The 13924-nt window shown below is 36.7% G+C and overlaps 2 protein-coding genes across 4 annotated transcripts in view; one reads left to right on the top strand and one right to left on the bottom strand.

Annotated features, from left to right (window-relative positions):
- The window catches only part of TCF12 (transcription factor 12), a 424142-nt gene that overhangs the window by 20166 nt on the left and 390052 nt on the right, over positions 1 to 13924 (top strand). The gene's annotated exons all lie outside the window — the stretch shown is intronic.
- Positions 11029 to 11466, bottom strand: LOC118830266 (60S ribosomal protein L23a-like). The gene has a single exon (XM_036737195.1). The coding sequence runs from the start codon at positions 11464 to 11466 to the stop codon at positions 11029 to 11031; it is 438 nt and encodes a 145-aa protein (XP_036593090.1).

The following is a 13924-nucleotide window of genomic DNA, read 5'->3' as shown; positions in this document are numbered from 1 at the left end:
AATATTATTCTTGTATTTTAAACTGGGAAAAATCGTATAGGGATACGCTAGTAGAAGTTTAAAAAGATTTTTTTTCCCCAGGAGAGATTCAGGGCTACATCTAGTGGCAGAGGTGATAAAGTCGATAAAAAAAAAATTCTCTTATCTCAGTAATCTTCCTCAGAACAAAAATCGCTCCATTGTGAGATTCTTGCTGACTTAAAGCCATTTTATCTGATTTATTGGCTGCTACTATATCTCTTTATATACTCTCAATGCTATATAGCTTACCCCTGAAATATGTGGGACATGTTCTAGAGGAGGCTGATGAAATGACATTTTATCCCAAATAGTAACTTTTTATTGGTTGTAAAAACTTGCAAAGTTGCAAGAAGCCCATTTTAACAATGAAAGATTCCTCTTGGTGCTCTGAAAGTGCTCTCATTTGTGGTCACAGTTTAGGGGACAGGTTTGCTTTTATTCTGTGTTTCTAAGATGAGATAATTGGGAATTTTGTTATCTGAATAGATGCTTTGTATTTTTGTATTTATAATACAAAGCTGTGTTTGTAAACACAATTCAAAAATATAAAGAATGTACTTTTTGGTGAAGATGTTCACTGAATACCAAGAAAGAGCAGAAAAGGGAGCTTTTGTTTACATTTAATAATAATGCCTCTGTCTTCATTGGCTAGTTCTATTTAAATGGGTACCTGATTTTTAGAACTTTATGCAGTGAAAAGAATAACTCTCAAATTTGCTTCTAGTGATCAAGTATTTTTTATTTGGAAGACACCTATATTAGTTTAGAAATTTTCAAATATTGGTCAGTCGTGGGGGTTAATAAAACATCAGTCATATAATTAATATTCACTGAAGAATTTCATCAAGCGATAACATATGCTTAGTACTGTGATCTAAATGTTTTTGAACCTGTCACATTTTATAAATGCTGGGATGCTTGAATCTTTTAAATTTGATTAGAAGATATGTCAAAATGCCTTTTCTTTTAAGCTTCAAACCCAGAGAATTTTTTTTTTTTGGAAATTAAAATAATTTCAGGAGCCCTCCAATCTCCCTATACTTTTTTAAAAATAAATTTTCCCCTATTTTTAAACAATCTTTCTGTTCAGGCATAATAGATGGGTTGCTAGATTACTTCTAGTTTTATTGGCAATGTTGTGGTCCTTAGAGGACCTTGAGAGGTTAAATAAAACATTTTAGGTTAACTTTTGGTGAATAGTTCTTTACATTGTCTTAAAGTTCTCAGCTATATACGTAAATAACTTTTTTGCTTGAAATTTATTAAATTGAAAGTTATCATGAAGAAAGATGTTTTCCTAAAAATTCTAATCATTTTAGTTCTGTCATCCAAATTTTATTCCTTTCTCCGTCTGTTCGTTCAAGAAGCATAAGGATAGAAGGTTCTAAATACTCCCACCCCACCTTTTAAATATATCTTCTTAGTACATTGATTAGAGACAAAAAAGTTAATATAACATAAAAGCTTTGTATTGATAAGACCAATAGGAATTCTGATATTATAGCTGGTCTATCCTCATGTGAAAAAAGACTATTGAGTGCTCATTGATTTCAGTAGCAGATTTGTTTTCCTAAGGTAGACTTACTGATTGAACTGGTTATAGAAGATGATGTAATTTAATAGGATGCGTGAATTAATGAGCCTTGGCATGTTTTTATGTCAGTCTTACAAACCTAGGTAATTCTTTCCCCTTCAATAAAGAATTCACCTATATGCTACCTATGATTCTGAAAATACACCTATGTTGAGAACCTGTAGAGTTATTCAGTTGATCACAGGGGTCCCTGCCCAGTAGGTACATATTTTTATGGAAATTAGGCACTTTTGGTCAGTTCTGAAGGTCATGGAAGAGAAATGAGGAACCACAGCTCTTAAACATGAGACTAACATGGGTATCTTTCATTTCAAGGGTATAAGAATAAAGGTTTAATTTCTAAATTTTCTGAAATGAATTAAAACTTTGTATTTGTTGCAATATATGTGTAAAACTTGAAAATTCAGATAATGATGTACAAAAAAAACAAAGCTCATGAACTACAGTCCTTATGGTAGTGACTGATACTGCATGCATTTTTTTCTTTTTAGTCACCAGAAAGTTCTCAATTGAGTATGTTAAGCTCAAAAAATTTCCTCCAGTGTTTTGTAAGGGTGAATACTTGAAACATTTTGGAAATGTTTTCAGAGTGTATTGAAGTATTGGGTAATATAGATGCTGAAAACAGGCAGTTTCATTTTGTATAAGAACAATGCCGAGCTAATCCAAAGAAGTAACATTGGCTTAGATATATTGCCTTCTAATTGCTGCAGACAAGATGTTAAATATTGAACCTTAACAATACTGTTTCTAAAGCAAATAAAAATTTAAATGAAACATTGTGATGATTTATTGCTACATTTCAAGTTATCCTCTTATGTTTTTGTGAACTCAGTTATACTTTGTTATATTTGTGAGGCATGATTTCATCAGAGTAGGCACTCCAAATTGCAACCCCTTTGCAACTTCTCATGATGAACAAGTCCATATCTTTTCAAAAATTCACTACAGCAGAGCTAATATTAGACCCTTTTTTGTAAATCTTTTAATATATTTAGAGTGTCAGTGTACTACTCAGGCTTTCTATCTCATTTTTATCACATACACAGCTAGTCTCTTTGAAAAGGTTGTACTTGTCCTTGGTACTTAGGTTACTTTTCTTTAGGTATACAAAGCATTGTTGGCAACACTTTCATGATTTACTAATGACCATGTCTTTCCATTGCCTTTGAGAGAGTTATAGTTTTGATTCTTTATAGTTGTTTAGCATCCCTGGGAGAATAAGGACTTTTGTGGCAATAAGCAGTTTGTAATGATGAAAAGCACCACACAGTTTCCTAAATGCAATTTATCCCAATTTTTCTTACTACTCTTGACCCAAATTATTGACTTTCATCCATGATACACATATTGATGAACTAACTGTATTGGCTACCTTTCTAGTTGGGTAGTCCGGGTAATATGTATTCTTCATCCACTTTGTTTTTTTCAGGTTGGATCATTATATTTCTTTTTTCACACTGTGTAGATTTCACTGAGAAGGCTTTTTGATGTTCTGGTTACTGTAGTGGCAAAAAGCCTGCCTATTTACTTATGTTTTCATCAAGAATACCTCTAGTGCATTGGGTGTTTTATTTACTTTTCTTATCAGTCTCAACACCTAGTAGTCCTCTGTATATGAGGTGCTAAATATATGTTGAATTGAACTGGGTATTACTAAAATACATATTTCAAGTGCAACTAAAATATACATGTTAGTAATTGCTTATTCAATATTGTGCCTTTTCAGTAGTTCTTCAAAAAAATTTATCTTTCTGTGTCAGTTCAGTGTAACTAATGTTGTACACTTTTGGGCTTTAAAGCACTTTCCCAGGTATTGGGGATATGATAATGAAAAGTGATGTTTTTGCCCCTCAGGGAATTTATAATTTAATAAGGGGATTAGACATTTAGCTTATATGAGACAATACAGATGACTGTGTAGAAGTAAAAAGAATGGCATGAGAAAGTTGAAGGGAGTGAATGGCTTCTAGCTGGGAGATCAGGGAAGAATTCATGAAGATGGCACCTGAGCTGAACGTTAAAAGAAGGATAAGATATCAGTCAGTGGTGATGTTAGAGGAATGGAAGGAAGGAAGGAAAGAAAAAAGGGTCTGATCTGTGTCAGCTTCCTGTGGATGCTAGCTCCTTCTCAAAACTCATCTAGTGGATTTTTTTTCCTTTGACCCCAGGAATTTCACCATTTAGTACTTTCTCATTCTTCACTTGTCCATTCTAATATCATCATTGTCACCTTGGGGCAAAGAGACAGATTTGATATTAATGATCACTGAACTCCAACTCAAGAAACTGAGCTGCTGATCTTCTTAGTCTCTGAACCACATTTTTGTTCTAGATTCACTGATCAACTATCAGTTTTTTTTCAGTTGTGTCTGACTCTGTGAAGCCATTAGGGGTTTTCTTGGCAAAGATAGTGGAGTGGTTTGCCATTTCCTTCTTTAGCTCATTTTATAGATGAGGAAGCTGAGGCAAACAGGTTTAAGTGATTTGTTCAAGGTCACATAGCTAAGTGTCTGAGACCAGATTTGAACTCAGGAAGTTGAATCTTCCTGACTCCAGGCCTGGCACTCTTTCTATCTAGTGTAATACCTAGCTGATCTACTGTACTGTTTCCTTAATTATATCCCTCTCCCACTTCTGCCAGCAGAGTAACTGGATTATGGATTTGGATATGCTGGCCTTCTTTCTCATTTTATCCCTGTCTACCACACCCTCTAGACCACTAAAGTGGGTTGTCTAGTAGTGTTTATTTACTAGGCAAAGGAGAATATACTACTTTGGAAATAATTAAAAAAGGAATGAAAAAATTTCTAAAATAAAAACTATCCAGCCACATGTTGGTTTCTAACTAGGATCATAGATCTAGAACTGGAAATGATCTCAGAGGCCATATAGTCTAACCCCGTTACTTCACAGAAGAAACTGAGGCACATGGAGGTTGTAACTTGTCCAAGTTCACAAGGGTAGTAAGTGTTAGAAGCAGGGTCTTTAAAGGGCTTTAGACTTACTTTAGATGATGCTTCCTTTCTAGGATGGGTACCACTTAGCTGCCTTATGATCCTTAAAGAGAAATATAATTTCTGTCAACATTCCTATAGAAATGTGGGATTTACTTACCTAGGTATGCTGCATGAAGCCTGTTGACCCCTTTCTGCAATTCCAGATTCATTATCAACCAATCAGAGATCCTCCTGGCTGGGTGATAGATTTGAGGAAGATCTTTGTACATAATCATTCATTTCTATTTTCTCCCTCTGATCAAGGGGTAGACAAAGAGATAGGATTTATCTAGACTGTCTTATTTCCTCAAGTAGAATATAACATCATTCCAAAAGGACATACAAATTACATTTCATTTTGGTCGTGGGGGAGAATATGCACAGAAGCAGGTAAGGGTAAGATGGCATCTGGGATCAGCAAGTAGCATAGAGCATAAAGACCCTTTTCATTCTCATTGCCACCATTGCAGTTCAAGTTCTCATTGCCTTTCACTTAGACTGTTGTGGTAGTCTCTTAATTTTCCTCTGCCTCTGTTCATTTTGCTCTCTCCTTTCCACCATGTGCCCTGCCCTTAGTTTAATAGTATTGAAACACAATTCTCATCATATCATTTCCTTTATCAGAGACATTAAATGGCTTTTTTTTTAACTTCTGGGCAATCTAGGCTTACCATCATCTGGTTCCAACCTAATGTTTAGTGTTTTTTTTCTCACTGCTTCTCTCCGTGTCTCCCCTTTAGGTCAGCCGGACTACTTACCATTCCTTTTAACACATACACCCCCACACCCATACCTCCACACACCCCTTGCTTCCTTTCCCTGAAATTCCATTTTCTATTTCCCTCTCTCCAGTCTTCTCTTGTCCAGATCCCATCATCTTCAAAGCTTAAAAACCCTTCCTTCTCTGGACTCTTACAGAAGTTTGTTTGTTACTTCTTTCATGGTACTTACATATGCTGGATTTTATTATAGTTATTTGTGAGGATGTCTCATCTCTGCTTCCCCTAGTATCTTTGAGATCATAGTCATCTGATAAATATTTGTTGAATAAATGAACAAATGAGCTATCAGTATTATTGGCCACCTCTAAGCCCAGTTAATGAGAAAACGGTCTGTCCTTTACAGTGTATATATCTTTTTCTTGTTAAAATTGGCCAGTTAATGTAGGCACTGCAAACACTTGAACTTTATTTGTAATATACCTAATTCTATTTTGCATTTGTTAATTTATTATGTATATACTTCACTCTTGCTAGCATCATCAATCTTAGATAGTAAACCTGCATCCATTGACATTACTCTAACCAACAAGGATGGTCTAGAACAAATTTCCTGCAAATTTCATTTTGTCATCTTTTTAGTTTTTCTTCCAACATGAGTTGCTCCTGAGTTATTAAAACTTGTACCCAGATTTTTTTTTAAAATCTGAGTTTCCTTTACTTTGCAATTCTATTTCTTACCTGACCTGAAGACACAGAGAAACAAGGCTTGCCTTCATTGTGAGATAAGAATTTAGATGTTTACTTGGCTTGTGTTTTTTTTTTCCTTATAGTATAGTATTCCTTCTGTACCTTGTACTTTTTGAATGACAGTTCAGCATCATTGTTTCCACACCAAAGTTTGAGATAGTTTTGATTGTGTGACTTGCGTTGGTACTTTTCAGTTTTCTTCAGAAATATGATTGTTTAGGGAAGAATTGAGCATGAAGCCCTTGGCGGGAGGGAGCATGAATGTTTTTATTGAGTAGAAATAGTAGGCTATGTCCTGTTTTTTTTTCCAGCTACACCTTGGTTGTCATAATGACCTGAAAACTTTACAGGAATACCTCTTAAACTGCTAAATTTTTACCTTGGGAGGATTTTATTTCTCGCATTCTTAAGTGCTATTTACCTAGCTCCGGGGCAGTCTGTCTCCATTAGATAGTACTTTGGAAGTCTCTTGAAATTTAGTCATGTGTGAATCAAGGGCACTCATCTGTGATGAGGATTACTTAAAGTTTTTCTGGTTGTTAGATATATGTCGATAAACACTAAGCTGACTAATTCTTATGTTTAGTGCTCGTGGGTGGGAAAACATTATAAAAGGGAATTTGGAGACTAGGTTTGGAGTCAGTTTTGTTAAAGGTTTGGGATTTGATTAGAACCAAAACCAATACTGACCGTTTTGGCTTCAAGATTTATTAGAAATTGATCTTATAATTACAGTTTTGACAGTAAGTCTTTCTATAGGAATATATTGTTTTTGTTTTTAACTCTAATTAATTTTGAATTTTGGGCAGCTAGGTGGTGCATTGGCTAAAGTGCCAGGCTTGGAGTCAGGAAGACTCCTATTCCTAAGTTCCAATCCAGGCTCAGACTTACTTAGCTCTGTGACCCTGGGCAAGTCACTTAATCCGATTTGCCTCAGTTCCTTATCTGTAAAATGAGCTGGAGAAGGAAATGGCAAAGTACTCTAGTATCTTTGACCACGAGTACAACCACCACCAAATGGAGTCACAAGGAGTCAGACATGACTAAAAAAAGACTAAACAATGCCAATTTTGAATTTATGAATCATTTGGGAAATGGCAGATTTTTTTTTAATTCCATGAGTGAAAAGAAAGATAAAGCTTGAATTAGCTGCTTAAATTCAGCCTACAATCATAGGAACTTTTATCAGTGTCTTTCTGCAAAGAAAGTGTTACCGAGAGAGATGAATGTCAGATATTATTATTATTATTAAATAATTATTCATTAAATGTTACACAGCAAACTCAAATTTGAACTTGGGTGTTTTGACTTCAAATCTTGTGCTCTTTTTTCTTCACTACTCTGTTTGAATGGGATCACAGGTTCATAGATTGTAGATCTGGAAGAGGCTTCGCAGTTGTTAAACACACATGTAACTTAATATTTGTTTTATAGATTCATTTTTTCCTATTTTTTTTTAAATTTAAATTTATTTATTTAACATATTTGGTTTTCAGCATTGATTTTCACAACAGTTTGAATTACAAATTTTCTCCCCATTTCTACCCTCCCCCCCCACTCCAAGATGGTTTATATTCTGGTTGCCCTGTTCCCCAGTCAGCCCTCCCCTCTATCACCCCCCTCCCCTCTCATCCCCTTTTCCCTTCCTTTCTTGTAGGGCAAGATAAATTTCTACGCCCCATTGCCTGTGTATCTTATTTTTTGGTTGCATACAAAAACTTTTTTTGTTTTTGTTTTTGAACATCTGATTTTAAAACTTTGAGTTCCAAATTCTCTCCCCTCTTCCCTTCCCACCCACCCTCCCTAAGAAGCCCAGCAATTCAACCTAGGCCACACATGTATTATTATGTATAACCCTTCCACAATACTCATGTTGTGAAAGGCTAACTACATTTTGCTCCTTCCCAACCCATCCCGCTTTATTGAATTTTCTCCCTTGACCCTGTCCCCTTTCCAAAGTGTTTGTTTTGATTACCTCCACCCCCATCTGCCCTCCCCTCCATCACCCCCCCCCCTTTATTTATTTATTTTTTTATCTTCCTCCCTCTTCTTTCCTGTGGGCTAAGATACCCAACTGAGTATGTATGGTATTCCCCCTCAGGCCAAATCTGATGAGAGCAAGGTTCACTTGTTCCCCCCTCACCTGCCCTCTCCCCTCCTCCCATAGAACTGCTTCCTCTTGCCACCTTTATGCGAGATAATCCACCCCATTCTATCTCTCCCTATCTCCCTCTCTCAGTATGTTGCTCTCTCATCCCTTAATTTCATTTTATTTCTTTTAGATATCTTCCCTTCATCTTCAACTCACCCTGTGTCTGCTCTCTCTCTTTTACATATATATATATGTATATATATATATATATATAAGAACACACACACATATATATATACATATACATACACATACATACAGATACACATAGATATATACATACACATTCACTTATATATACATAAACATATATATATATATATGCATATTCCCTTCAACTACCCTAATACTGAGGTCTCATGAATCATACACATCATCTTTCCATGTAGGAATGTAAACAAAACAGTTCAACTTTAGTAAGTCCCTTGCAATTTCCGTTTCTTGATTACCTTTTCATGCTTCTCTTGATTCTTGTGTTTGAAAGTCAAATTTTCTATTCAGTTCTGGTCTTTTCACTGAGAAAGCTTGAAAGTCCTCTGTTTTATTGAAAATCCATATTTTGCCTTGGAGCATGATACTCAGTTTTGCTGGGTAGGTGATTCTAGGTTTTAATCCTAGCTCCATTGACCTCCGGAATATCGCATTCCAAGCCCTTCGATCTCTTAATGTAGAAGCTGCCAGATCTTGGGTTATTCTGATTGGGTTTCCACAATACTCAAATTGTTTCTTTCTGGCTGCTTGCAGTATTTTCTCCTTGATCTGGGAGCTCTGGAATTTGGCAACAATATTCCTAGGAGATTTCTTTTTGGGATCTATTTGAGGAGGCGATTGATGGATTCTTTCAATTTCTATTTTGCCCTGTGGCTCTAGAGTATCAGGGCAGTTCTCCTTGATAATTTCTTGAAAGATGGTATCTAGGCTCTTTTTTTGATCATGGCTTTCAGGTAGTCCAATAATTTTTAAATTATCTCTCCTGGATCTATTTTCCAGGTCAGTGGTTTTTCCAATAAGATATTTCACATTGTCTTCCATTTTTTCATTCCTTTGGTTCTGTTTTATAATATCCTGATTTCTCATAAAGTCACTAGCTTCCACTTGCTCCAATCTAATTTTTAAAGTAGTATTTTCTTCAGTGGTCTTTTGGACCTCCTTTTCCATTTGGCTAATTCTGCCTTTCAAGGCATTCTTCTCCTCATTGGCTTTTTGGAGCTCTTTTGCCATTTGAGTTAGTCTGTTTTTTAAGGTGTTGTTTTCTTCAGTGTATTTTTCAGTATTTTTTTGGGTCTCCTTTAGCAAGTCATTGACTTGTTTTTCATGGTTTTCTCGCATCACTCTCATTTCTCTTCCCAATTTTTCCTCTACTTCTCTAACTTGCTTTTCCAACTCCTTTTTGAGTTCTTCTATGGCCTGGGGCCAGTTCATGTTTTTCTTGGAGGCTTTTGTTGTTAGGCTCTATGACTTTGTTGTCTTCTTTAGGCTGTATGTTTTGGTCTTCTTTGTCACCAAAGAAAGAATCCAAAGTCTGAGACTGAATCTGGGCACGTTTTCGCTGCCTGGCCATATTCCCAACCAACTGAGTTGACCCTTGAGTTTTTCAGTGGGGTATGACTGCTTGTAGACTAACGAGTTCTATATTCCACGTTTGGGGGGGAGGTGCCAGCTCTGCCACACCAGCACTCCTCCTTCCCCAAGAACCTCCAACCCGAACTGGGCTTAGATCTTCGGCAGGCTGTGCACCCCTGCTCTGATCCGCCACTTAATTCCTCCCACCAGGTGGGCCTGGAGCCGGAAGTAACAACAGCTGTAGCTGCCCCACCTCCGCTGCCCCTGGGGCTGGAAGCCGAACCGCGAACTCCTTCCACTCCTGCAGCTTTTCCCACTAACCTTCTCCGCAGTCTTTGGTGTTTGTGGGTCGAGGGGTCTGGTAACTGCCACAGCTCACATATTCAGGGCGCTAGGGCCCCCTCCGCCCAGCTTCTGTTCTGGATGGTCCACGCCGCTCAGGCTGGGCTTTGCTCCACTCTGTTCCCAGCTTCCAGCTCCGTGTGGAATAGACCTCACCCAGAGACCATCCAGGCTGTCCTGGGCTGGAGCCCTGCTTCCCTCTGCTGTTCTGTGTGTTCTGCCATTCCAGAATTGGTTCAGAGCCATTTTTTATAGGTTTTTGGAGGGACTCGGGTACGGAGCTCACTCTAGTCCGTGCTTACCAGCCGCCATCTTGGCTCCGCCCCCCCATTTTTTCCTATTTTTAAGTATCACCATGACTTCTCAGTGACTTCTCTCCTCCACCAATAGAACCCTCATTCACAACAAATGTGTATAGTCAAACAAAAAATGAACACATTGACTGTTTGAAAAGTATATGCTTCATTCAGTACCTATCATCCACCATCTTTAAGTCATTGGTTGGGGTGTGTTTCATCATCAAGTGGTGAAGTCATAATGGGTTGCTGTATTGCTCTGTATTCTGAAGTTGTTTCACTGCTGTTAGCATTAAATTATTGTGGTCATGTAAATTGTTCTGCTTACTTTTCTCTGAATCATTTCATCTTCCTGATTTTTTCATATTCATCATTTCATGTGGAAAAATAATATTCTGCCACATATATTTTAAAAATTTCACTTTTAGCAATGTAGCAGTAAAAAATTCAAACAAATATTTAAAAAAATTTTATGTTCCTACATGAAAAAAATACCATGGTTTTTTTTTCTTTTTACTGGAAAACTTTTTATTGTAGGTGGAGTGGGGTAGCTGGACACAGTTTAGATGATTCCGATTTTGTTGGCAACATCTTAAGCATCGTAGTCTGGAGCAAGTCGGACATAGGCTTTTTTTTCCCCATCAGGCCGGATCAGTGTGTTGACCTTGGCCACATTGATGTCATACAGCTTTACTGCCTGCTTTATCTGATGCTTGTTGGCTTTGACGTCCACAATTAAGACTAGGGTGTTGTTGTCCTCAGTCTTCTTCATAGCAGACTCAGTGGTCAAGGGGAACTTAATGATGGCATGGTGATCCAGCTTGTTTCTCTGAGGGGCACTTTTCCAAGGGTATTTGAGCTGCCTTCGAAGTCTTAGTATCTTGGGTTGCCGAAAGGTGGGGGATGTTCGGATCCTCTTCTTTTTGTGGCTGTGGACACCCTTCAACACCGCCTTCTTGGCCTTCAAGGCCTTGGACTTGGCTTCTGTCTTGAGGGGGACAACAACTTCCTCCTTCACCTTCGGCGCCATCTTGGGGGACATACCATGTTGTTTTAAATAAAATTTAAGTATTTGTCATTTGGTTATTATACCCTGATGTAGTATGGTAAAAAGATGCCTTAAATGTCCATCATTAGCACCTTTAATTGGACAGTGGTTCACCTCTCAATAATTTCACACCTCTCTGCTTCAGTTGCCTTTGGCAAAACAAAATGAAACATCTTTCAGTTCTTAGATATAGCAGCAAAATTAATCCAAAAAACCCAAATAATTTAATGTATTGTAAAATGCATGTCTTTGCAAAATGAAACTCATGTTTAAGTTGTGAAGAATGTATTTAGGCTACTGCAAACAAGTATGAGCTTTCTTTAGGAAAACAGGTGATTAAATTAACATTTCCTGACCAGTAGTTTAAGTTTAATCCTTCTGATTATTGACTTGAGTTATAATTTAATGTTGTTTGATTGAAATCATATCCTTTCTATTACTTTTATGTTATTCAATCCTTAACAAATAATTTATCATTCAACTTTAGTTATTCCTTTTTTGAGGAAAATGATAGTAATACAGGCTCAGTCAGTGTTTCTAAACTCTCTAATAATCATGTTCAATGTAGATGTCATAGAGAATAAAAAGAACATGGATCTGGAGCTGGAAGGGACTTAGTCTAGCACCTTGATTTTGTAGATGAGAAAACTGAGACCATGAGAGATTGTAATTGTCCCATGATCACACCGTTAGTAAATGTTAGAGACAGAATTTGAACTCAGGTCCTTAGACTTCAGAGTCAGTGCTCTTTCCACTGTACAGTGCTCCATCTTATTATTGACATATTATCAATATCCCAAAGTGTACTCCTGTGTAACTTTGGATGAGAATATACATTTACAAATGAAGGACATTTATTAAGTCATAGAATTAATATCTTTTAAAGCCAGATTTGTTCCTTTATTACATACAGCAATCCTTAGTAATAAACACTCCATTTTTAGCCACATGCTTTCTGATAAACATTTTTTCCTTTATTAACCTATTGCTGTAAAGGCAATATTTTAAATCAGGGCTGTCCAACCTTAGGTTTTTATTGAAACAATAGACAATATATTTCGATTCGCCATTTTAGTGAGAGCTGTGTGGTAGCTCAGCTTCATTTACTAAAGCATTTATGTACATTTCTATGCTTGTAGGTGGGCCACATAAATCACACTGTGGGCCCTATGCACCCGCAGGTCCCATTTTGGACAGCCCTGTTTTAAGTGATCACGTGGGTAAGACATGCTAATTAAGATGAGTAACAGCTGACCTTTTTCTATGGACTGGGGTAAGAAATCTTACACTCTTCGTAGTTAGAATACTGGACTTGGAGTCGAGAAGACCTGAGTTCAGATCCACCTCAGACATTTGCTAGCAAGAGTGACTTTAGGTGAGTCACTTACTCTGTCTTGGCCTGATTTCGCTCATCTATAAACTGGGATGATAAAGAAGACAACATTTTCCTCATTTGGTTGTTGTGAGAATTAGAGGAGATTATACATGTAAAGCTTTTGCAAACTCAAAACCCTCTATTGTCATCTTCTATCATAGTTAGCATTATCATAGGCTATTTGTCTATCACTTGGGATTAGAAGAAATGGTCCTGGTGTTGCCATATACTAGCTGTTTGATTTTATGCAAACCAGTTAACCTGAGTTTGTTTCCTCGTATTAAATGTAATAGTTACCCTTCCTGCCTCACAGAGTTATTGGGTGGATCAAATAGATAATATATGAAAAGCAATTTATAGTGCTAAGCTGCTCAATAAAGGTAAACTGTTATTGTTATTGAAGAAATCATTTCAAGCTCACATCCAAGTTAAAAAAAACTATCTTCTTTTAGGCAAAATATTTATGTACAGTTAACCTAATTTTTATTTTAAGAACAGGGAGTGTAAAAAAATTTAATAAACAATAAAAATTCACTTTCGCTTCATACTATGACCAGGTAATAGAGGAAAAGAAGAGAAAAAAAGAGAAATATAGGGAAAGAAGAAAGAGGAATAGAAGGAAATTGTGTGTGGGAAAATGAATGTGAGGAAGAAAAGAGTAAAGAAATCCAAGAAGATATTAAAGGCAAATGGGAGGAGGTGAGGTTCCAGAGCTTATTTTGGTTGAATGTAGACTGTGATAGAAGACTGGTTGTGAAGTCAGAAGCCTGGGTTTAAATTCTGGCTATGCTGTCTTCTCCTGAGTGACCATAGGAAGTCACTTAACCTCTCTGGGTTTTATTTTTCTCAACTATAAAGTGAGGTGGTAGACTAGATTATATCATAGGTCCCCTCCAACTATAAATACTATGATTTTATGTTCTTATTTGCTTGGGTGTTAGATATCTAATTATCACTTGTTGTTATAATTGCCCTTTGAAATTCTGATGAGTTTCATCCATTTAAATCACTTTTTTCTATATTAGAAAGTCCTTTTCTGCGCTTATTTACAGACTTCAAAGCTTT

The sequence above is a fragment of the Trichosurus vulpecula genome, chromosome 8 (genome assembly GCF_011100635.1).
Source record: "Trichosurus vulpecula isolate mTriVul1 chromosome 8, mTriVul1.pri, whole genome shotgun sequence".
Classification (NCBI taxonomy): domain Eukaryota; kingdom Metazoa; phylum Chordata; class Mammalia; order Diprotodontia; family Phalangeridae; genus Trichosurus; species Trichosurus vulpecula.
The sequence above is the reverse complement of the archived record's forward strand: the minus strand, read 5'-3'. Positions and strand labels throughout refer to the sequence as shown.

Excerpts from the sequence above, each read along its gene's own strand:
- LOC118830266 (XM_036737195.1), bottom strand. The coding sequence starts at position 11,466 with ATGGCGCCGAAGGTGAAGGAGGAAGTTGTTGTCCCCCTCAAGACAGAA.